The 11,060-nt window shown below is 60.9% G+C and overlaps 1 protein-coding gene across 3 annotated transcripts in view; it reads right to left on the reverse strand.

Annotated features, from left to right (window-relative positions):
- SPAG9 (sperm associated antigen 9) overlaps window positions 1-7,420 on the reverse strand; it is a 26,051-nt gene extending 18,631 nt beyond the window's left edge. For 2 of the 3 annotated variants that reach the window (XM_075351470.1, XM_075351467.1), the window contains exons 1-19: window positions 7,080-7,420; window positions 4,392-4,539; window positions 4,132-4,315; window positions 3,580-3,676; window positions 3,379-3,500; window positions 3,208-3,265; window positions 2,971-3,123; window positions 2,839-2,890; window positions 2,637-2,767; window positions 2,414-2,470; window positions 2,167-2,340; window positions 1,904-2,048; window positions 1,727-1,822; window positions 1,481-1,648; window positions 1,235-1,406; window positions 917-1,138; window positions 641-833; window positions 431-556; window positions 225-305 (exon numbers count right to left, since the gene is read on the reverse strand). In XM_075351470.1, coding sequence (XP_075207585.1) covers window positions 225-305; window positions 431-556; window positions 641-833; window positions 917-1,138; window positions 1,235-1,406; window positions 1,481-1,648; window positions 1,727-1,822; window positions 1,904-2,048; window positions 2,167-2,340; window positions 2,414-2,470; window positions 2,637-2,767; window positions 2,839-2,890; window positions 2,971-3,123; window positions 3,208-3,265; window positions 3,379-3,500; window positions 3,580-3,676; window positions 4,132-4,315; window positions 4,392-4,539; window positions 7,080-7,240 — 2,540 coding nt within the window. In that variant the 5' untranslated portion in view covers window positions 7,241-7,420. The remainder of the gene's footprint in view (window positions 1-224; window positions 306-430; window positions 557-640; window positions 834-916; window positions 1,139-1,234; window positions 1,407-1,480; window positions 1,649-1,726; window positions 1,823-1,903; window positions 2,049-2,166; window positions 2,341-2,413; window positions 2,471-2,636; window positions 2,768-2,838; window positions 2,891-2,970; window positions 3,124-3,207; window positions 3,266-3,378; window positions 3,501-3,579; window positions 3,677-4,131; window positions 4,316-4,391; window positions 4,540-7,079) is intronic. The other variant, XM_075351468.1, reaches the window with a different exon arrangement.
- Window positions 7,421-11,060: the final 3,640 nt, after the last annotated feature.

Below are 11,060 nucleotides of genomic sequence, written 5' to 3' on the forward strand. Positions count from 1 at the left end.
TACACTTTCCCTCCTTACTCACACTATATACTCACACTATATACCCACACTATATACCCCCCACATACACTTTCCCTCCGTACTCACACTATATACCCACACTATATACCCCCCACATACACTTTCCCTCCGTACTCACACTATATACTCACACTATATACCCACACTATATACCCCCCACATACACTATATACCCCCCACATACATAGTCCCTCCATACTCACACTATACTCAGGATCGAGTCCTTCAGTTTGATCTGCAGGAGACATTTCTTCCATTGGGTGACGGAGGAATGGACGTAGAGGCTGCAAGAGAAACCAGATGATGGGAATGAGACAGTGAGACGCTGATGGGACCGTCCGACAATTGTGTAATACTTCATTGGAGTAGTTGTGCGATGGCGCCCCCCTCAGGCGGCGGCGGTACTTACTGTCCGTTCTGTGCCCCCAGCCACATGGTGGGTAACAGGCTGTTCATCTTCTGGGCCTCCTCTCTCATCAGATCCTGCTCGGTGGGTAGCGTGGCCACTCCGTCTTTATAGAGGTCGGAGTCGTTACTGGGAGGGGACGGATATTGAGAGTTAGGGTACCTGGCCCATTACTGGGGCGGCCATGCCGGGCTTCAGCTGTGTAACCCTTACCTGTCCAGGCAGCTGGTGTCGTCGATTGTGCTCTGCACACCCAGCGGGTCGGTGAACACGTGCTCGGTGTAGATCCCCGCCTGTGTGATGTCGGCCACCTCGTCTGTGGGGCTGTCCCCGGCTTCCGTGGCCTCGGTGGCCTCCTCGGCTGTAGGCACGTTATCGTCCAGCTCGGGACTGGTGGAGTCGGGATCTGTCAGGCATGGAGAGTGAGGGATGAGCCATGTGTACCCCGGCCAGCGAGGCAGGCGGCTGCTCGGCACCATCCCCACCTACCTGGATTCCCCTCCGCCTCTGGGGAGATCACGCTTGGCGTTTGGCATGCGATGGGCTCGGCGTCCTCAGCGGAGGCAGCGGTCACTCTGACGCCAGCGATGCCCTGGTCACCGGAGGAGGAGCTGCTCACCAGGCTCTCCGATAAGGAGGACTTGTCTGCCTGAGCCGAGTCTGCGTCCAGCTTGGAGGAATCTCCCGATGGGTAGTCCGTCTCCATTACCCCTAGCAATCATCAAGTGTGAGCTCTTTTACCGGCACTGACACACAGTGACAAACCCTCAGGCCCGGCGGGATGTGCACTACCACGTGGCCGCTCACCTGGCACGCTGGCGATGCATAGCACATGGGAGTTGCATACGATGAAGCTGTCCAGCATGTTTCCCGGGTCGTTGGCATCCACGATGATCACCTTGGTGGAGGAGTGGGTACTGGTGCAGATCCACACCAGACTGGACAGCTCGTCCTGATGCCGCAGCTCCTTCTGCTGCACCTGCGCAATGACAGAGGTGGTAACAGAGCGGCGCCCCCGGTGGCCGGGCGCTGCTGTGACCGCACGCTCTCTACCTTCAGCTCTTGCTCCAGTTTCTCCAGGCTGCTCTGTGATTCACTTCTGGGTTTCTGGTTCACCGTCTCTGATCCGGGAACGTCGCTGTAGAAGACGCTCGCTCCGATAATGGAGCCGCCGTCTCTGGTCTTTCCTCCGGAGAGGTTAACGCCGACCGCGCACCACAGCTGTGAACAAAAAAAAACCCATGGAGATCGGTCGCGAATAAAGCAGAAGTGTGAATGCAGCTCTGGATGTGACGTCACCTTCATTGACGTGTCCTTCTCATCCAGGGGCCGTAGATAAACGGGGACGGGTAAATTCTTCATTTTGCCGTCGCTCTGGCCGCCGTTGGTCGCCTGCTAGTAAGAGGATACCCATGATGGCGTAAACGCAGAAGGGTCACCACAGCCTATACGTCGTGGACGGGGGGCGGCCGTTACCTGCTTATACTTCTGAGGAAGACTCCAGCCGAACGCCTGCACGCGGCCATCCTCCTTCTGGACGTGCGCCTTCATCTGCCGGTACTGCTCCCGCTTCTGCTCCCGCCTGGAGGCTGACGAGGCCTCGCCGCCACCGCCCGAGAGGCTGAGAGAAGACATAACAGATTAGCTTCTCCTACAGACGAGGCTCAGAGTCGCTGGAAACAGTCAGCAAGCTGGTGACCCCCCCCCCAATCAGCTAGGAATAGTATTGGCTTGCTCACTCGTCGCTGAGGAAGTCGAAGGCCTTGGACTTGTCGCTGGGCAGCTTGGCCAGGGCGCTGCTCTTCTTCTTGATGGAAGGGGTGATGTGCGAGGTCGGCGCGTTGTACTTGACGTTAACGGGAAGCTCCGGTTTCTTGGACGTCGTGCCGGAGGAACTGAAGAGGCGGCTGAAGCTGAGGAGGGAAATGAAGGGCATTAGTGGGACCATCAGGCGGACGGCGGGCGCGGGCATTACGCGGTACTCACAACTGCCAGATGCTGGAACGCTTCTTCTCCTGCATGGCAGGATTTTCTCTTGAAGCCCTAAAAGAAAATAATCCCAATGAGATCAATGGGATCGCTCACGGCAGCCTTGATGCCATGGTCTTAAAGGGATTCTCCAAAATGAGACAGCTTGCGTGTGGTACTGCACCTCAGCTCTAAACACAGACCCCCACGGTGGCACGTATGGTGGTCCTTCTTCCCTCACCTGATCATCTCCGTCCACCTCACGGCCTCCTGCAGCTCCATCAGCCGCTCCTTGTACTGGTTGCGCTCCATCAGCACTCGCGCCATCTCCACCCGGGTGAAGCGTTTCCTCTGCGCGGTGGGTACGTCGCTCTGCACCGGGAGAAGCGGCATCGATCAGCGGAGGAGACAACACTACAGAACGCGATAGGTCACCCACTTACATCATCTTCGTCTTTTGATTTCTGTTTCGCTTCCTCCGTTTCGGCTCGGGCCCTGGAAGAAGAAGAATCGGCAGCTTTCAGGGGCGGGTTCTGCCCGTCCGGTAGCGGTTTGCGTCCCAGGACGTGACTTACTTCTTCAGCTCCTCCTCCAGCTCCTTGTTCTTGTCCTCCAGCTTCTGCTTGGCTTGTTTCACGGCGTCCAGCTCGCCCTGCAGCACGTCCTTCTCGCACATCAGCTCGTCCAGCTGGACGATCAGGTCGTTCTTCACCACGTTCAGGGCGTTCCTATCACAACATGATGTTATACGGGGGGGGGCAATGACCAAGGCGATGTGTACGCCCCGGAGCAGGTGTAGAGGATGCACGTACTTGGTCTCCAGAAGCTGCGTGTTCTCCAGGATCAGGTTCTCCACCTCGCGTCCCATCCCTGTGACCAACAATTGAGCATCAAGGAATGAAAATGACCTGTGTCCCTAAGACAACACTTCCTGTGTAAAAGTTAAGGTTTCCTCCAAGGCGACAGGACTAAGAGATTATTACCCAGCAGGTCGGCCCCTTCGTCCACATCTCCGATCAGGTCGGTCCCGGCGGAGGACAACTCCTCGAAAAGCGACTCCGTGTTGCGGTCAAACGCTTTGTTCTCGATGCCTTTGGATGGGGTGCTGGGAAGAGACGGAGGACGGGTTAGCACGCTATGGCAGCAATAAGTACACCGGCACCACCAAGCTGTCAGCGTCTCACCTCGTCATCTGATAGGCTCGCTCCTTGTCCATGTCCAGCTCCGGCGTGGACTCGATGATGGACTGCACCTCAGACTTCTCCTCATTATCATTGGTATCTGGAAAACATGGACAATGAATTGAAAAATTAAGGATTTAAAGGGGCTGTCCATATTTGTAAAGCTCCATAAATAATGAGACTTATGTGGATGGAAGAAGGGGGCAGAATTATCTGTGCGGAGCTTCGCTCAGTGTCCACTACAACGCCCAACATCTGAGCTAGGAGTAGTCTCTGCCCAGGAATCGGAGCGCGGGCCTACCAGACGTAATCGATAGCGCACGATCCATTAAAAGAACGGGACATAAATAAATTAGGAGGCAGATGCATTAAGGACGCCGCAGAAGAGCGCGACCTCCGAGTCTGAGCCATGACCTTGGGCTGGTCGAAACGTGCGTCCTCCGGAGCCATCACTATGCTAGGGAGTGAGGTCTTATATTTAAAGGGGATGTTCATGTTGTAGCGCTGTGAGGTCAGGGTGGATTCGGCAGCACATTGTGGCGGCTCGGGACCTACCCGTGGCGGCGGTGCTGGTCTCCTGGTTCACCTGGACGTCTTCGTTCTTCTGGGTGTTCTGGACGTTGTTGTTCTTCAGGTTCGCCTTCAGGATGACCTCATCTTTTTGGTCCTTTTGCACCATGTTGTCGGGGTCCGGGCCGGCGGGCTTCACCCCCGGCTGGCTGAAACTGAACAGTTCGTCCTGCGGGAAAAGGCGCGAGACGATATTACGGAGCAGTTTATACAATACTCCGCGCCCGACCCTTACAGGCCATTACCTTCAGACTGGAGTTGCAGCGGGCGTGGTTCTGTTCCGGAAGCTTCCAGGGGCCATTTCCGGGCGTCTCTGCTCCGTGGGTTTCTGGGAGGACTAAAGAGTCACCAGGAGACAGCGGGAAGATCCCCAACGAGATGGGCCGCTCCTTCCTGTACAGGACGACAGACAGCAGCGGTTACCTCCATATACAGTGGACGATAATCCGGAGACACTACACACTGCGCCAAACTATCCGGACAGGACGGATTGTGCGCACCGACACAGCAGACACCACCTCCCCCAGAGAGAACCGGCACAGCAGACACCACCTCCCCCAGAGAGCACCGGCGGAACAGACACCACCTCCCCCAGAGAGCACCGACACAGCAGACACCACCTCCCCCAGAGAGCACCAGCACAGCAGACACCACCTCCCCCAGAGAGCACCGGCACAGCAGACACCACCTCCCCCAGAGAGCACCGGCGGAACAGACACCACCTCCCCCAGAGAGCACCGGCGGAACAGACATCACCTCCCCCAGACAGCACCGGCGGAACAGACACCACCTCCCCCAGACAGCACCGGCACAGCAGACACCACCTCCCCCAGAGAGCACCGGCACAGCAGACACCACCTCCCCCAGAGAGCACCGGCGGAACAGACACCACCTCCCCCAGAGAGCACCGGCGGAACAGACACCACCTCCCCCAGAGAGCACCGGCGGAAGAGACACCACCTCCCCCAGAGAGCACCGGCACAGCAGACACCACCTCCCCCAGACAGCACCGGCGGAACAGACACCACCTCCCCCAGACAGCACCGGCGGAACAGACACCACCTCCCCCAGAGAGCACCGGCACAGCAGACACCACCTCCCCCAGAGAGCACCGGCAAAGCAGCCATCACCTCCCCCAGACAGCACCGGCGGAACAGACACCACCTCCCCCAGAGAGCACCGACACAGCAGCCATCACCTCCCCCAGAGCACACCGGCGGAACAGACACCACCTCCCCCAGACAGCACCGGCACAGCAGACACCACCTCCCCCAGAGAGCACCGGCGGAACAGACACAACCTCCCCCAGAGAGCACCGGCGGAACAGACATCACCTCCCCCAGAGAGCACCGGCACAGCAGCCATCACCTCCCCCAGAGAGCACCGGCGGAACAGACATCACCTCCCCCAGAGAGCACCGGCGGAACAGACACCACCTCCCCCAGAGAGCACCGGCGGAACAGACATCACCTCCCCCAGAGACCACCGGCACAGCAGACACCACCTCCCCCAGAGAGCACCGGCACAGCAGACACCACCTTTCCCAGACAGCACCGGCACAGCAGACACCACCTCCCCCAGAGAGCACCGGCACAGCAGACACCACCTCCCCCAGAGAGCACCGGCGGAACAGACATCACCTCCCCCAGAGAGCACCGGCGGAACAGACATCACCTCCCCCAGAGACCACCGGCACAGCAGACACCACCTCCCCCCGACAGAGCACCGGCACAGCAGACACCACCTCCCCCAGAGAGCACCGGCGGAACAGACACCACCTCCCCCAGAGAGCACCGACACAGCAGACACCACCTCCCCCAGAGAGCACCAGCACAGCAGACACCACCTCCCCCAGAGAGCACCGGCACAGCAGACACCACCTCCCCCAGAGAGCACCGGCGGAACAGACATCACCTCCCCCAGAGAGCACCGGCGGAACAGACATCACCTCCCCCAGAGACCACCGGCACAGCAGACACCACCTCCCCCCGACAGAGCACCGGCACAGCAGACACCACCTCCCCCAGAGAGCACCAGCACAGCAGACACCACCTCCCCCAGAGAGCACCGACACAGCAGACACCACCTCCCCCAGAGAGCACCGACACAGCAGACACCACCTCCCCCAGAGAGCACCAGCACAGCAGACACCACCTCCCCCAGAGAGCACCGGCGGAACAGACACCACCTCCCCCAGAGAGCACCGGCGGAACAGACACCACCTCCCCCAGAGAGCACCGACAGCAGACACCACCTTCATTACCCTTCTGCACCCCCCCATTATCATTCTGCGCCTCCCCATCATCACCCAGCGCCCCTCATTACCCCTCTACACCCTCCGTCATCACCCTGCGCCCCTCCATCACCCTGCACCCCTTCATCACCCTGCACCCCTCCATCACCCTGCACCCCTCCATCACCCTGCACCCCTCCATCATCGCCCTACGCCCCTCCATCATCGCCCTATGCCCCTCCATCATCGCCCTACGCCCCTCCATCATTGCCCTACGCCCCTCCATCATCGCCCTACGCCCCTCCATCATCGCCCTACGCCCCTCCATCATCGCCCTACGCCCCTCCATCATCGCCCTACGCCCCTCATTACCACTCTGCGCCCCCCCACCATCACCTAGTGCCCTCCCCATCAACCTGCACCCCCCCCCCTTATGCCACATAAAACACAAGCACTTCACAGCAGCAGGAGGCAGAATCCAGAAAAGAGATCAGCTGATAAGGGGACGAGCGGCAGTGCGGGGGGGGGGGGGGGGGGGGAAGAGGGGGTCAGTGCGGGGGGCCGGCAGTGCGGGGGGGGGGGGGTGTGGGGGGAAGAGCGTCAGTGCGGGGGGCCGTCAGTGCGGGGGGGGGGGTTTGAGAGCGTCAGTGTTGAGAGGGGGCGGCAGTGCAGCAGGGGGAGGGGGCGGCAGCGCAGGTACCTGAGGATGCGCGGCAGGCTCTCGGTCAGGGCCGGCAGGCCTGTAGAGAAGGAGAAGTGCACCAGCAGCAGCACGGACAGCGACACCAGGATGGCGGAATTAATGACCACCGCCCCGCCAACACAGCCAAACACAAAGAGAAGCAGGCAGCGGGGACTCATGGCTCTGCATGGTGGCAGGGCGGGATGGAGGAGGCCGGCGGGATGGAGGAGGCCGGGGGGATGGAGGAGGCCGGGGGGATGGAGGAGGCCGGCAGCCGGAGGACAGCGCTGCTGCGTGCGCTCTGCCGGGGCTCAGTCATTCAGCCTCGGAGCCTCCTGCAGCCGCTCAGCATGACGTCACCCCGCTCAGTAACGAGACACTCAGCCGTGCGGCGGCCAATCACTGCACAGAGGGGAGGAGCCAGGAACAGAGCGAAGGACCACAGCAGCATCCACAGCCCACAGCAGCATCCACAGCCCACAGCAGCATCCACAGCCCACAGCATCCACAGCCCACAGCAGCATCCACAGCCCACAGCAGCATCCACAGCCCACAGCAGCATCCACAGCCCACAGCATCCACAGCAGCATCCACAGCCCACAGCAGCATCCACAGCCCACAGCAGCATCCACAGCCCACAGCAGCATCCACAGCCCACAGCAGCATCCACAGCCCACAGCAGCATCCACAGCCCACAGCAGCATCCACAGCAGCATCCACAGCCCACAGCCCACAGCCCACAGCCCACAGCAGCATCCACAGCCCACAGCAGCATCCACAGCCCACAGCAGCATCCACAGCCCACAGCAGCATCCACAGCCCACAGCAGCATCCACAGCATCCACAGCCCACAGCAGCATCCACAGCCCACAGCAGCATCCACAGCCCACAGCAGCATCCACAGCAGCATCCACAGCCCACAGCAGCATCCACAGCCCACAGCAGCATCCACAGCAGCATCCACAGCCCACAGCAGCATCCACAGCAGCATCCACAGCCCACAGCATCCACAGCCCACAGCAGCATCCACAGCCCACAGCAGCATCCACAGCAGCATCCACAGCCCACAGCAGCATCCACAGCCCACAGCAGCATCCACAGCCCACAGCAGCATCCACAGCCCACAGCAGCATCCACAGCCCACAGCAGCATCCACAGCCCACAGCATCCACAGCAGCATCCACAGCCCACAGCAGCATCCACAGCCCACAGCAGCATCCACAGCCCACAGCAGCATCCACAGCCCACAGCAGCATCCACAGCCCACAGCAGCATCCACAGCCCACAGCAGCATCCACAGCAGCATCCACAGCCCACAGCCCACAGCCCACAGCCCACAGCAGCATCCACAGCCCACAGCAGCATCCACAGCCCACAGCAGCATCCACAGCCCACAGCAGCATCCACAGCCCACAGCAGCATCCACAGCATCCACAGCCCACAGCAGCATCCACAGCCCACAGCAGCATCCACAGCCCACAGCAGCATCCACAGCAGCATCCACAGCCCACAGCAGCATCCACAGCCCACAGCAGCATCCACAGCAGCATCCACAGCCCACAGCAGCATCCACAGCAGCATCCACAGCCCACAGCATCCACAGCCCACAGCAGCATCCACAGCCCACAGCAGCATCCACAGCAGCATCCACAGCCCACAGCAGCATCCACAGCCCACAGCAGCATCCACAGCCCACAGCAGCATCCACAGCCCACAGCAGCATCCACAGCAGCATCCACAGCCCACAGCAGCATCCACAGCCCACAGCAGCATCCACAGCCCACAGCAGCATCCACAGCCCACAGCAGCATCCACAGCCCACAGCCCACAGCAGCATCCACAGCCCACAGCAGCATCCACAGCCCACAGCAGCATCCACAGCCCACAGCCCACAGCAGCATCCACAGCCCACAGCAGCATCCACAGCCCACAGCAGCATCCACAGCAGCATCCACAGCCCACAGCAGCATCCACAGCCCACAGCAGCATCCACAGCCCACAGCAGCATCCACAGCCCACAGCAGCATCCACAGCCCACAGCAGCATCCACAGCATCCACAGCCCACAGCAGCATCCACAGCCCACAGCAGCATCCACAGCAGCATCCACAGCCCACAGCAGCATCCACAGCCCACAGCAGCATCCACAGCAGCATCCACAGCCCACAGCAGCATCCACAGCAGCATCCACAGCCCACAGCAGCATCCACAGCAGCATCCACAGCCCACAGCATCCACAGCCCACAGCAGCATCCACAGCCCACAGCAGCATCCACAGCAGCATCCACAGCCCACAGCAGCATCCACAGCCCACAGCAGCATCCACAGCCCACAGCAGCATCCACAGCCCACAGCAGCATCCACAGCAGCATCCACAGCCCACAGCAGCATCCACAGCCCACAGCAGCATCCACAGCCCACAGCATCCACAGCAGCATCCACAGCCCACAGCAGCATCCACAGCAGCATCCACAGCCCACAGCAGCATCCACAGCCCACAGCACCATCCACAGCAGCATCCACAGCCCACAGCAGCATCCACAGCCCACAGCAGCATCCACAGCAGCATCCACAGCCCACAGCAGCATCCACAGCCCACAGCAGCATCCACAGCAGCATCCACAGCCCACAGCATCCACAGCCCACAGCAGCATCCACAGCCCACAGCAGCATCCACAGCAGCATCCACAGCCCACAGCAGCATCCACAGCCCACAGCAGCATCCACAGCCCACAGCAGCATCCACAGCCCACAGCAGCATCCACAGCCCACAGCAGCATCCACAGCAGCATCCACAGCCCACAGCAACATCCACAGCCCACAGCAGCATCCACAGCAGCATCCACAGCCCACAGCAGCATCCACAGCCCACAGCAGCATCCACAGCAGCATCCACAGCCCACAGCAGCATCCACAGCAGCATCCACAGCCCACAGCAGCATCCACAGCCCACAGCAGCATCCACAGCAGCATCCACAGCCCACAGCAGCATCCACAGCCCACAGCAGCATCCACAGCCCACAGCAGCATCCACAGCCCACAGCAGCATCCACAGCAGCATCCACAGCCCACAGCAGCATCCACAGCAGCATCCACAGCCCACAGCAGCATCCACAGCCCACAGCAGCATCCACAGCCCACAGCAGCATCCACAGCAGCATCCACAGCCCACAGCAGCATCCACAGCCCACAGCAGCATCCACAGCAGCATCCACAGCCCACAGCAGCATCCACAGCCCACAGCAGCATCCACAGCAGCATCCACAGCCCACAGCAGCATCCACAGCCCACAGCAGCATCCACAGCAGCATCCACAGCCCACAGCAGCATCCACAGCCCACAGCAGCATCCACAGCCCACAGCAGCATCCACAGCCCACAGCAGCATCCACAGCCCACAGCAGCATCCACAGCCCACAGCAGCATCCACAGCCCACAGCAGCATCCACAGCCCACAGCAGCATCCACAGCCCACAGCACCATCCACAGCCCACAGCACCATCCACAGCAGCATCCACAGCCCACAGCAGCATCCACAGCCCACAGCAGCATCCACAGCAGCATCCACAGCCCACAGCAGCATCCACAGCCCACAGCAGCATCCACAGCAGCATCCACAGCATCCACAGCCCACAGCAGCATCCACAGCCCACAGCAGCATCCACAGCCCACAGCAGCATCCACAGCCCACAGCAGCATCCACAGCCCACAGCAGCATCCACAGCCCACAGCAGCATCCACAGCAGCATCCACAGCCCACAGCAGCATCCACAGCCCACAGCAGCATCCACAGCAGCATCCACAGCAGCATCCACAGCAGCATCCACAGCAGCATCCACAGCCCACAGCAGCATCCACAGCCCACAGCAGCATCCACAGCCCACAGCAGCATCCACAGCCCACAGCAGCATCCACAGCCCACAGCAGCATCCACAGCCCACAGCAGCATCCACAGCCCACAGCAGCATCCACAGCAGCATCCACAGCAGCATCCACAGCCC

Source organism: Anomaloglossus baeobatrachus, chromosome 5 (assembly GCF_048569485.1).
Source record: "Anomaloglossus baeobatrachus isolate aAnoBae1 chromosome 5, aAnoBae1.hap1, whole genome shotgun sequence".
NCBI classification, from domain to species: domain Eukaryota; kingdom Metazoa; phylum Chordata; class Amphibia; order Anura; family Aromobatidae; genus Anomaloglossus; species Anomaloglossus baeobatrachus.